This window comes from Oreochromis aureus, linkage group 8 (assembly GCF_013358895.1).
Source record: "Oreochromis aureus strain Israel breed Guangdong linkage group 8, ZZ_aureus, whole genome shotgun sequence".
In the NCBI taxonomy this organism is placed as follows: Eukaryota; Metazoa; Chordata; class Actinopteri; order Cichliformes; family Cichlidae; genus Oreochromis; species Oreochromis aureus.
Window position 1 is genome coordinate 11,927,012 of NC_052949.1, and position 13,943 is coordinate 11,940,954.

At 41.4% G+C, this 13,943-nt stretch overlaps 1 protein-coding gene across 4 annotated transcripts in view; it reads left to right on the forward strand.

The window, feature by feature from the left end:
- Positions 1–13,943, forward strand: part of ctbp2l (C-terminal binding protein 2, like) — a 96,583-nt gene that overhangs the window by 27,242 nt on the left and 55,398 nt on the right. For 3 of the 4 annotated variants that reach the window (XM_039616301.1, XM_039616299.1, XM_031750715.2), the window contains exon 2: positions 12,954–13,160. In XM_039616301.1, coding sequence (XP_039472235.1) covers positions 13,103–13,160 — 58 coding nt within the window. In that variant the 5' untranslated portion in view covers positions 12,954–13,102. Of the gene's footprint in view, positions 1–5,391; positions 5,552–12,953; positions 13,161–13,943 lie in introns of those variants that run through there. The other variant, XM_031750717.2, reaches the window with a different exon arrangement.

Sequence of the window (13,943 nt, forward strand, 5' to 3'; positions counted from 1 at the left end):
TACAATCCCATGATTCATGTCCTCGTCTGTTGTGTTAGGGACTGTGTACTCTCAGGAGATCTCATTGAGTTTTTCCTGCACTAATACAGAGATATGCACATCTTTATGTATCCTTTTCATCCCACACTTGATGCATTTAAAATGCGGAACACTAATACTAAATTTGTAGATAAAGCTTATGACATTATATTGATAATAATGGTTTACTGGCCGCCTTTGATGTGTTGATGGTTGATAAATTATGCTTTGATTGGTCTTTCAAAGGCGAGGCTTAACTGTAACAGATGGCAGCTTGCAGTGTAAAGTTTGCCAAACTTCTCTTCAGTTTATGTTAGTGCCTAGAAAATTAGTCAAGTAGCTGAAGCATCTATGAATAAGCTTTTATTTGTCACTTGTAGTTGCTTGCAGCGAAATTGGACAAACTATGTTACTCAAATTTGGTTTCAGCATCCCAGAAGTGATGATTTGCTGATTTGCTCAGTTTTGCATCAATGCAAAGAGCTTATCTCTAGATTGTGGTCATTAGTTACACAAAAGAAGAGTTTTGACAATGTTACTTATGAGTGTTCCTGAATAATTCCACAGGTTTCCTCGAATTCATGTTCTTGATATACAGTCAGTCATATGTGGGTCACCAAAGAGCATCTGGATTATTTTTAGGGAATGCAGTGGTTGGATAATATGACATGACCAAAATTATTGTGACTGTGTCCAATGAACTTACAGTGTCTGTGCCATTGAAATAATTGCGAGCGGTGCAGAGAGTGGTGTACAACATTTTAATATATTATAGAAACTAGTAGACTGAAAAGTTCATTGAAATGATTCCTCTGGTTATATAAATACATTAATATTTTTTATATATGTGTTTAAATATATTGTGTAATAGCAGCATGTAGAGCCCCTGCCCTGGCATTGTAGTAGTGTTCATTTCCCCAACTTTAGTCTTGTGGCTGCTTATTCTTTAGTATTTACCCCTAGATTTAAACTTATATTTATTTATTGGGTTGAATAAATTGAAGCTTGTGTGAGTGCTTTGGATCTCCTTCACAAAGACTGGATATATTGTTTTTTTTCTACAAGGTTGACTTGAAGCATTTACCACTTTGATTAAACTCTGTCTTTAGCTGTTTCAGCTGAGTGGCTGGCCTGCCCTTCCATCAAGCACTCGCTTGTTATCTGTCTTTGTTATTTCTCTCTATTTTAGAGGTGGTTATATGGATTGAGGTTAAGGTTTGGTGTTTGGCTGTGGAATATATGATTTAAGTTTCTCACATGTCAGGTTCAGAGAAATGCAGGAACAGCAGAAACGCGACAACAGCGTAGAGATTGCATTTGTTTGTGAGAGCTCCTACAACGCAGCCGCATGTTTGATGATTCCTAAAAGCAGTCACACAAAGTAAAAAACAAAAACAAATCCCACACTATCTATTAAATGCATTTTAACTGATTTCTCCCACTTTAGTATTGAGGAGATGCAGAGACATGCTCCATCTTTGGAAAGAGTGGATGCTTCCGCACGCTAATCAATTCAGGTAGGGCAGCTTTATCTGTGGAGCTGCCACCAGAGCCACGCTGTACAATAACTCAAGGCGGGCATTTGAGAAGTGTGTGAGTTTGATCCTGTGCCAGGGTGATGAATAGCTGTTTTTTCTCTTTTGTTGCCCATCAGCACTTTTATTCCGCAGTTAATCCGCCAGGCCATGCGTACCTCCCCGCTGTAATTTTTCACCTTGCTGTGTGAGATTGTGTTTGTGCATTTGTGTGTGTTTCCCTATCCTGCTGTCAATGGTTGGACTCATGCTCCCACACAAACACAACACCTGCATGTGCTCCGCCCTGCTGGGATTGGAGGTTGATTTAAAGGTGTGTGTGTGTGTGTGTGTGTGTGTGTGTGTGTGTGTGTGTGTGTGTGTGTGTGTGCATGTGCATGTGCATGTGCATTGATAGGATTGGCATCTTGTGAAAAGTTAGTGGGGAGTGAGAGCCATATATAACATGTCAGCATGCACTAGTTAGGGGGAAACGGCTGTTACTGAGATGGGTCGGGTCTTAAAAGGATTGTCATCTTGTTACAGATAATGCAGCTTATCCACCTGTTTTACTACATCAGTGGATACTGGACTTTCTGCTCAGGTTCACCTCCCACTGAGACAATGTCCGCACTAAAATAATTACAGCTAACAACCCCTTTTTCCATTTGTTGTGGCCTTCTGTATGCACCAATCTTTCTTCTCATTCAGACATGGATATTTTACCAAACATTCTGCAGATTGGATAAATTGAAAAACTTTTTTTCCATCTGGCTCCAGCTTGGCTGCTTGAGACAATCTCCTGCTATTATTCCCAACGTGAACGTCTCCAGTGGGTCTGTGGACAGCTTAGAAGCTTTCACATGAGAATTTAGGAAGTCCTGTAGTCTGTGGTCACCTGTGTTTTCGAAAGTCAACACACATGGTGTTCCTGTTGTCACATGTTTGAGCTATTGTGATTGGTAATATTTAAACATTCTGTGACTCCATCCGACTGCAGAGCTCCCTTTCAAGGTTGTCTCTTTGTGCACTTCTGGACCACTTCCAGCATAGCTGCTATTTTTAAATCTCTCTGTTCTTACCACTTGCATATGTGAATCTGCGGATTTATCTCTGACCTTGCACAGAGAGACAACATTAACTTTCATGCCAGCCAACCAGACAGCACTGTTCAGTGTCCCAGCCCTAAAGAGGCACGAACAGGAGATCAGGGTCGTGCATCATGAATGTGTCTGTCAACACAGACTTCTGCTGTAACATCGGCAGCCTCTAAGGGAATACTGTACACCTGTTAACAACGCACCATTAAGTCACAGCTTGCCAAATTTGGCTTCTTGGATCTTCTTCCTTAAAACGAAATTCAATGTCAGCATTTTGACATAATGGAGGAGATCCAGTACGTGTTGGAGATGCACAAATGCAGGTGATCAGAACTGTACTTTAAAGGAATGTCTGAAAAATGGCAGTCATTAACGAGGAATGGTGGCAGGGGGTTATTCATAATACTAACAAAGTCTTATCTTTTGCTTGCCTTCCACTCATTCAGTTTACAGTTTACATGGTGTTCATTATTCTCCATCAAGACTTTGATATTTACCCAGATATAGAAGTTCGTCTTTTTCCTGTCCACAACTGCATAACTTTTGAACTGGTTATTTAACATAATACATCTTTAATCCTGTTACACTTGACACTCCATTCCTCTGATTGGTTGATTACCATGTTTGGGACCCCAGCTGAGTCCGCCTTCTACCCAGGAAGAGATTTTTTTGGCTTCACATCTCTACTGGCCAGATGTTGCCTTCTTCTACAATGAAAGTCTAATCCTCCTTCTGTGGCTCACTGGATTAAGGACAGTTTTTTTTTCTTAAACACAAAAAATGAAACACACATTAGGGGCATGTATTGACAAATTTTGTGCAGAAATGGCAATCTTTATTTTTTATTTGAGAGTCCTTCTGGACTGAGTGCTGTTATGACGTTTTGTGTATGTGGTTGAGCCGCGATGAGAAAGGTGTTTGTGTATAGAAAAAAAAGAGTGATAAAAGTGATAAAGTGATGGAAGCAGTTTTGAAATGCCCAAAAAATGATTTTAAATGGGGGATAAACCAATTCAAAAGTGTTATGGTTTTTTAACGAGCTGACTAAAACTTGCTATGACCACAGCTCAAAATGGGCATCTGTAAGCAGTAGCTGTGGTGTGAGATCAGCTATATTAAAATGATCTGATGACATAAAGCCTGTTGGAAATATTCAGTGGTAAAGTGTGGCTACTGAAGAACAGATGATCCCCACCTGATAGTTTCCAGATTACACCGAAACTGTGGTGGAGCCTTCAGTTAGATGAAGCTGGGCCCCATAGACTTAACATTTCTTCAAGACAGGAAAAGCGGATTTTCCCGTCCTCACTGAAGAAAATCGTAAATCTGATGTTTGATTGATGTAATGCAGCAGAGCAGGTACAGCTTTTATGAACCCTTAATAAACCCACTATTACACACACTAAACAGCATTTTCAGATTTAGCTGGCTCAGTGTAAATGCAGTCTGAGTTGCTGTCTTCATCCCCACTCCACCCCAAAAAAATCTTGGTCACTTACATTAGATCTCTTGCAGTAGACGGGTTATAAGCATACTGCACATAAAAATGGTTAATGAGGTGTAAGTGGAATGACCTGAAATTCTGTACAGAGCTTTACACCCCAACAGAAAACCTCACCGCCTCTCATTTCTCTAGCTTTTCAGACCAGCTCTGATTAGGGAGTTCAGAGTCCTTGTGGTCATATATTAATACAAGCCTGAGCACTTTGAGGCCCTCCTCAGCCTCGCGCTTGCCACATCGCTTCATGGCGTTGGGGCTAGCCGGCCTCCAGAGAGCTGTTCTACATACGGCGGACAAGGAGCACAGCTTCACGCAAAAGCCTGCTGAGACTCTACACCATTTATCTCTCAGCTGCAAGGTTGGGCCAGTACTAATTGACTGAGCCGTGTGTGTCTGTATGTGTGTCTGTCAGTCCTGGTCCCTTGAAGCATGGCATATTAGTAGAGCTCGAAATGATAGGATGTGGTGGTAAAGAGAGAGGTAGGCCAACCTTGTGTTGCAAGCCCTTCCGAGGGGGCTCGGATGAAAAGCTCTCCTGTTAGTCAATTATTGGCTGTGGTTCTCCAAAATGTAGCCAGTAAAACTGCTGTGGGAGCAGACAAACCACACTGCTGATGCTGCATTTAAAGGAAAATATCCGTTAATTACAATGCATGAGTTTTTTTGTAGTTATGAGCATCACTGATGTTAGTTATATAACGTATAACATCAGTCAGATGACATAATAAATCGCAAGCAAACCCACTTTAATCAGTGGGTGAAAACTGTGTGCGCCAAATACATCAGATGGCAGGTGAACTGGGAAGTCAGTATTTATACAGTGGTGGATGTTTACAGTGCACGGGGTGTGTAGTAATTTCATAGTTTGCCTCTGAGTTAGCGTGAATGACTGAGTTGATTTAAAACATGAATTTTGTGGCCACACATATCACGTTACCATGTTTCAGCAATTAGGTTTTCCTTTTTCTTTGAAAATGACCAAACAAATTGATTGTCAAAACTACAAAACGTTCGACAATCTGGAATCATCCGTAAATGTTCCTGGCTGCGTGAATCTCATGTCTGCTGCAGCACACCCTTCACTCTCTTTCTCTGTGTTCCTCTCACCACTCTGCTCTGGACTTTATCAACATGTTGTTTGACTTGGCTTCCACCCAATGTAAGCCCAAGAACAGCACGGAGTTGGCCGTCTCACCGTCCACAGGGAGAAGGGTGTGTATGTATGTGTGTGGGTGTGTGTGTGGCGTGTTCGTGGGCACGTTCTTGGGGGAGTGGAAGAACCTCGTTCTCCTGGATCAGGAAGCTCTGAATCATGCTGGCTCTTCCTGTAAGGACCCAGAGGGAGTCGGGCTGAGCCGGCTGGACTCTGGCAGGCTGTCTGAGCCGGAGCCTGGCCTCTCACTGACACCAGGCTGGTGGTGAGTGCAGTTCTTACCTCACCCTCACAAGGCAGGCCACACCTTCCCTCTGCTCACCAGGTTGGCACGCTGCAGGCGTTTTCCTGTACTGGGAAGTGTTTTCAGCTTTGGCTCTGGCTGTGCTGTGTGCTGATAACCCCAGCCTTTGGAACACTGAGAAACAAGATTTTATTGATTGGACGTAAATAGCACAAGGTGGGCTACAGTGGAATAAATTTTGAGACTAAATTTTCATTACTGATAGCAGTAGTTCAACAATTCTGGAGTCTGAAGGCATTCACTTTAGCATGCTTACCAAGCTAAATATAAGTGTGTCAAGCTGTCACCTGCCTACGCTGTCACAGGCCTTGTTTGGTTCATGGAAATCACACTCTCCACAGCCTGAGGTGCTGAGGATCTTAGGCATGAAAGTTGATATTAATAGTTGAGCCGGGTTGGTGCTGGAGGGTGTCCACACCTTCCTGTTTTCTCTTTCTTTGTTTTGGCCCACTGCTGACAGATTTACCTCTAGAGGAACTCCAGCATTTGAAAGGGAAAAATGGTCTCCATTGTTCAAAGGGGGCTCTAGTGGAAGGAAAACACAGGCCTTTTTTGAAGAAAATAACAAGGGGGTAATAATGGTTTGAGATTTCAATAGTAAACAACCTTGTCATTGAGACTGGTGTTTGTTATTTCTAAAGGAAATTGAGAGGATAGAGGTATTTTTCCAAGTGAAGTGTGCCTCTTTGGCTGGAAGTGTGAACTTTAGCTCGCTTTGAGGAGGTTTTCATTTCGGAGTCTCTGAAGAGGCTTGCTGAGCTTCAGCTTTTGATAGGAATCAGCAGTAAGAGGGATGGATATTGCTGTGCGTTTTCCTGCTGCACACTGTCAGATAACCTGAACCGGTTGTCTCTTCTCCCAATTTTCCTGTCAAACTCCACAGGGAAATTAAGTCAGGAGAAGTAACTGCATAAGTTGTCCAACTCTATCTTAAAGCTACTATTTTGTGCTTTTACTGTTTTGGCAAGGATCCTCGCAGAGCTCAAATTGAGACATTGCATTGAAATTGTAGCGTCAGCTGGGAAAGAAACTAAGATAAATACAGACTTTAAAGTGTATTTGACATGTCTTTTGAAAGATCACATAAAGCTTTTCTGTATGAGACATAATATGGCAACTTACTAAAAATAACCAGTTAGATAATCTAACTTTCTAACCATCCGTTCAATACAGATAAAATACACTGCCTCTCATTGCAGTTTTGTTTGTTGTTGTTTTTAACTCAGAAACTCATTCATCATCAAAAGTAAATCAATACCCCATTGTCCGGATTCATTCCATTTGAAGATTGATAAAATCCTTGTTGTTTCACTGTGGTTTCTGTGTTTTTGCCAGATACTGAAAATGTGTATCGATTGGCTATAAAAGATTGCCAAACAGTGGAAGGGTTCGTAGTTACATAATGCAATTCAAACAGCTCTAAATCAAGAGACTATTCCCATCTAATCCTGTAGTACCTCATTTTAATCATTGAAGATCTGCACCACGAGTCTTATTATTTTATATTTTAAAAAACCCCGCAGCAGCTGTTGAAGATTTTTCGTCATAATTACTAAACAAATATTGAAATCAGCTCAAACTAGAAAGAGCTACGAGCGTGCACCTGTGCCAAGCCTCAACAGTCTCCACATTTGTTTTTCCTAATAGAAAATGTTCACAAGTTTGTAATCTGGATCTTTATCGGATTAGACATGATAAACAATTGTGGGATGTATGTGCCAGGCTCATTTCTTGTTTCAATCAAGTAAGTGCAGTAGCTCGTGAGAGAAAACGAGTGCCATACGAAGGGAATCCTTTTAAAGCAATTACAAATACTATGAGCTGCGATCTCCATTTGTTTTCATTATCAGAAGATTTGGATTAATATTCTGTTCCTGTTTGCCATTCATTTTTATTTAACAATGGTTTCAAGTCTAATAGATAAGCACCAAAAACTAATCACTGATTGGTTTGTCACTAGAGCAACTTTTTGTTATAATCCTGACATATACAATACCACACAGTGCTAGTTCTGGTCTGGAGCCCCTTTTCCCTTCAGAGCTGTCTTAATCCTTCATTGCAGAGATTCAGCAAGTTGCTGGAAAAATTCCTCTAGAGTTTTTGGTCCATATTGACATGATAGCATCACATGCTCTATTGAGATCTGGTGACTGGGGAGGCCGTTTGAAAACAGTGACCTCATTGTCACGTTCAGTTAACCATTTTGAAATGATTGGAGTTTTGTGACATGGTGTGTTATCTTGTTGGAAGCAGCCATCAGAGGATGGGTACTGTGTGGTCATGTTCAGCAGCGATACTTAGGAAGGCTGTTGCAGTTATATGCTGATTGATTGATAGTACGGGACCTGTGGTGTGCCAAGAAATTATCCCCCACAACATTACGCGCTCGTCTGAGTAGTCTGGTTGTAGCGAATGATTATTTGAGTAGCTGTTTCCTTCATGTTAGCTTGAAGCAGTCTGGGTATTCTTCCCAATCTGACGCTCAGTTTGAACTAAAGCATGTCATCTTTGTCATGTCTACATGTGTAAAGTCATCGAGTTGCTGCCATTGATTGGCTGATTAGATAATCTGCATTAACGAACAGTTAAACAGGTACACCTGTTATATCTGAAGCATCCAGTGAGTTATATTGACTGACAAATTAGACAAAAAGTGCAACTCGTTGTTTTAGAATAATCAAGCAGAAGTCTCAGCAGCTATCATATTTTAGTCTAAGCATTAAGAGTCAGTGTATGCAATTGTCAGTGGCTGAAAACTCTCATGTTTTGACCCTGAGAAATAAAACCTAGGCCTGTTTGCTTTTGATGTGGATTGGAAACATGTTGAGTGTGGATTTTCTGGATTTATCTATCACTTAAATGTTTCATTGAGAAAATCCCCAATAAATGAATCCCCACGCTGTCGGGCATTAACTGACGTTTGTGGAAATGTATCGCCGTTAGATATATAAATGTCAGAACCTGTCTGGTGAAGAAAAAAGAGACTCCCCCTTCAGCAGCAAGCCCAGGGCTTCACTAGCACTTGTTCAAATCCTTAGAAAGTAGAGCCTTACTGGAGCAGACCCCAAGGCTTAATGTCAGCAAATTAATTATGGATTCACCCAATTAGTTCACAAACTGCACTGTGTTCTAGGGAAAATGATCATTCCCCCAAATGATGTCTCTCTTCAGTCTTTGTCCTACTGTGCGTTGCGTCTCTCTTAGAACCGCGAGTGTGCATGCCGGCGTGTGTGAAGCGACACACAGCAGGCAGGTAGCCTGACCTTTTTAATTATTCAATCTCCCAAACTCATCCTCAGACACTCTCATAGCGTCCAACCTTCAGTTTAGCTTTTTAACTACTCCGTCCTGTCTAAATATATTTCTGTCTTTCTTAAAATAAAACATCCTGTGCGCTCTGTTTTTAAAGCTTTTCTAATCACACTGATCTGTGTCAACACATGAAGTGATGCTGTAACTCGAGTGACTCATTTGACAGTGTGAGATTGCCTTTGCTCAGTCTGTACACCCCCACCCTGTCTGATAAAGCATGTAATTATTGCTATCTAATGAAAGTCGGTCAGGGACGTTGCTCGTATCTATTTACCAAAGCAAAATTATTTTCTTATTTCATCATCATTAAATTTCATCGCATTACAAGATGATGCTGCAACAAATGAATTTAATTTGGATTATTATTTTTTTCACATCCTCCTATGGTTAAAGTCACAATGTTGGGTGGAGAATAACCAGGACAGAATAGAATTAATGCTTTCATTATTGATGACTGTATATGTTGGGTTTCTGATGTGTTAATTAATTGTTCGGTGAATAAAAGATCAAAGTAGAGCGCAAAATGCCAATCACAAGATCACCAAACAGTTTCTTCTGCCTTAAAAAAAAAGGTCAAACAAAGCCACAAAACCAAATGATGTCACTTACTTTATGTCTCAGCCTTGTGGTCTTCCTCAGTGCATTAAAGGAAGTAGAGTTCATATGTTTGGCAGACGATTGGCTTAGAGAGTCACATGGCCATTGACTTCCTGATCTGATATACATCTTTCTGATAACTAAAAACAGAATTGCACAGATCCGAATCTCCATTATACCAACTGCATTATTGCTCAATTCAATGACTTGTCATCAGCAACATGCGGTGTCTATAAACTGTTCACCTGCTCTCTGCCGTAACCTCACATATGCCTCCATATAAATGTGAAGCTTAATAGCCACACGAGGACCAAAGAGTCCTTCTAGGAAGATGATCAGAGTTATTGACTTTACATGTCTGTGTCTTTAACGTTGTGGCTGATCGCTGCACCGCTGCACATAGATTAAGCTTAGACACGCCCCCTATATCAGTGCCAACTCAGGAAGTTATATGGTATTAAAACCACTAAACATATCTATGGCAGCATATGTGTTACTTTTTTATTCACATATGTGTGATAAAAAAAACGTAACCTTTAACTTTGTTAAACTTATAAATTAATAAATTAATATAACACGAGCCAGATAAAAGAATAACATTGAATAAAAAAATTAATTGAAGTTGAGCAAATAATAATGGATTGTAGGTTAAGACTTCAAAAGTTCCGCACCCAGCAGCTGCATAAAACTTTAAAAATATGCTTAAGCTAAGCAAACAATTGCCCGATTTGAGTTGTAATAATACTAGAAGGTGTGAAAAAATGAAGGGGTCCTAATACTTTCTGAGATGGCCTTTTCTTATTGATTTGTTGGTGTTTTCTTCTGTCATAAATCACTTTACAACGAGATCAGTCATTTGAGACTGTTTGTCTTTGTGCTGCATTCGAAACCCCCGCTAACTGACTGCCCTTCCCCCACATCTGCGTACCATACATACTCTGACAGGGATCTCTGTGTGCCCCTGACATTGAGCAGAGTTTGCAGACTGTGATTGTGCTCACGGGTGAAGCCATCCTTGGGAGACAGAGCCGGCTGTCACAGATATGGATTCGTTCATTTAACGTTTCGGTGTCTCGCGCGCAAATGTTTCCCTTTCAATGAGCTGTGGCCACGCAAGCGGGGGAGTTTTATCGATCATCTGACTTTTAATACCTCTTAAATATTAAGATTCATGTATATGACCTTTGTGTTTGGATTGAGTGTGCAAAATTCCTGCCTAAATACCCTCTCATGCACTGCTGGCTGCACTGTCAGGCTTGTTTCACTTTTTCTTTTACAGTATTGAGAAATTGAACTCTTGATTCGTGTGAGTTTTTCTTTTGTTTTTTTAAATGAAACAGTTCTCAGACCACTGCTTATAGTTGACTGTCTAACAGAAAAGAAACAGGCATAAAGATGGGGAAGGCTTGGCCTCTGTACGGGTCTCGTTAGCTTCTGTGAATACTCCTTTTCTCGACTTCCCACCCTCTCTGTCGCTCTCACTCTTTATGTCACACACACACACAAGTGGATGGCCCTGGAACAAGGGCCGGTGATTGATAACTCTGTGCGAGAGACCTCAGAGGCAGCGGCACTACAGAGAGATGGACAGATGAAAGGGGAGAGGGAGGAGGGACTGAGAGGAGACTGAAATGAAGTAACAGGGTGAGGCCTTCCAGCAGCAGTTAACATACTCCAGCCGGAGTACCATATTGTTAAAAAGGCACCCTGGAAGTAGCCTTGTGTGCGGCTTCCTCTCGTCAAAATCACTCTTTTCTCTGCCATGACAGTAACTTAAAGATTACTCAGCTGAACAGGAAAATGATTAGCCTTTTCCACCTCTGCAGGGATTTCTTTGATTTTTCTTTTTAATGGGCCCGTCTTTATCCATGTTGACGGTCTCAGGTTGTATGTTGTTGCATTTATGACCTGCTAAAGATCTTTAAGCATTTAGGTTTTCCATACGTCCATAAAGGGAAAGAACTGAAATCATTAAAGGAGGCTGATTAACAGAAAACGGCAGTTTTAGAAGGGAAAAAATGGTGTGGCAATATACGCTTAAATAGGAACGTGGAGGATTTTTTCCTCAAGGAAAGGCTGCATACAAGTCTGTATACCTCCTGGTGTGATAGCTCTGCATGGTCCCATATGTGCAGAGGTGTCCTGATAATGTCACATTTCAGCACCACCCACGGTAGCATGTAGTTTCACATTTGACTAGCCAGTTCTGATGAATTAGCGCAGGTCGGCTCAAATCCACAGCATATGAAATCTTTACCTTCTCACCCTTCTCGTGTTTTTACCCTGGATATTTGACCACGCAGGAGCGATGAAGACTTTGTGTAATGACTTTGCTGTGATGCTTTCTGACACAAAGAGATATTTCAGTGATCTCAGCACTTTGTGAGAGCAAAGGCGCCTCAGGCTCGGGTCCTGGATGAGCACAATGTGGGATATGAGTGTTTTGAGAGAGAGAACGTTTAATCCCTGTTGTGCTGCAATAATTTAGTTCCATTTGACTCAGATGCTTTTCCCCGCTCTTTATGTGCTGCATGCAAAGAAAAGGATACTCTTCTGTTTTCCTTTGCAACAAAGATGCAATTGTACAAATAATTGCCTGCATGTCTGTGAGTGATAGCGAATTAAAAAGGCTTTGTCGGGTTACATTTTCAGACAGCTCAAAGTTACAAACTTCTCTTTATCTGAAATGGCAACTGTGATTATGTCTGCAAGGCCAAATCGTGGCCAAGCCAAAGTTATTTGAAGTTCAGTAATCATCTGGCTTTTTATTGTGTGGATGTGAACATGTGTTTCTCTCTGGGTAGATTCTAACTACCCTCTATTGGTCTGAACGTGTCATTACATGACAGTCCACCTTCAGGTTCGACGCATCACTTTATCAGATGATAAATTTCCCCTCTCCAGTCTTATCAGCTTCCTTCGCATCAACTGTCGTCGAACTGAGCATTTCTGTGCTTGCTTTGTTTTGAAAAACTTTCACGCCAAAAAAAAGGGAAGAAGAAGACTGAGTTGAGATACCTCAAATGTCACAGTGATCAATAAGAAATGTGATGAGTGACAAGTTAGATGGAGCTTCACATGAGTATTTGTCAAGGAAAGAAAACACACTTCAAACAGGGGAAAAGTGGAGCTTTTAGAGCACTGAAGTTTTGTCACTTTTTAGAGCAAATGGAGCACTTTGTCACCAGCAGTGTCTGAGTGCATGTGTGTGAAGCTGTGTGTGATTCACTGATTTCCTGTATATCTATTGCCTGCAGCTTCCCAGACTCTTTGTGAAGAAGAGGCTGTGGGACTTTGTAGTCAAGGACTCTTTAATGCATTCCTGTGTCAGAGATTTTTTTTTTGTGCTTTTACATCAATGATGTGTGTATATACAGTAACTACGTGTGTGTGTGTCTGTGTGCGCCCGCGTTGCTTTAAACCAAGTTTCTTTGTGTTTGTGCCTTTCGTGTAGGTGTATGTGCCGAGGCGGTATGCCCCGGGGAGTAGTGCTGACAGTGCACTAGGAGTCTGAACCTTGTCAGTATTGGTGGCTCAGGAGGAGAGATACCCTGCTGTGCGGAGCCGAGCCCTGCCGTCCTGTGCTGTGCCGCGTTTGACGCCATGTCCCTGACTGACAAACACAAAGTGAAGAGACAGCGACTGGACCGAATCTGCGAAGGTAAAGTTTTGTGTATGTGCCCGTCTTAAACTTTTTTTGCACTCCCGAGTCACATTTTCCTGCACTTCTCTCTACCTTCGCGCCAGTTTTTGTTGTTTCAAGCGCTACTTTCAGTACATACAAGCAGGCCTCCAGATTGAATGCCAATTTGGATTTTGCTGTAAATTAACTTTGACTGGGTGTCAACTGGGTGTGATGATGATTCTTTATATTTGGAGCTGCGCTGAACCAAAATCCTGGTTTGATGATTTACATATTGAGGTTTAAAGTGACCTCAATTTGGTCAAAAGTGAGCATTTTTAGAATACAGGTTAAGCCTGGGTTTAACCTCAAAATCTGCATTTCTTTTGACCTGCAAAGAATGAAATCCTTGCTAAGTGCATCTCCTTGTCGCTTTCCTTTGGAAAGTAAATCCTCACTTTTGTGTTTTTCCTTCTGTCTTCATTGACCGCCTAATCTTGCTGTTCTTAGCAAAACCCTAGCACCTATCGGCGATCAGTGCCTATTGATTGCTATAATTTTCTGCTGGCACGCAGCACATGTCAGATACTACAGTAACCAGTCTATGAATGTTGACCTCAGCAGCAAACATTCATCCGGTGGATGTAAATGAAATTACTGCTTTACTCTGGCCTCTCTGCGAGCTGTGGTTGGTTTGTGTAGGAGTGTCTGTTATGTGACTTATGGTTAAGGAGAATCTCTAAACATCTGAACTCAAGTTAGATTACCGCAGGGGATTGAATGGTTTCCATCCTGTCACGCCTGTTAAAAAGCAGCCAATTT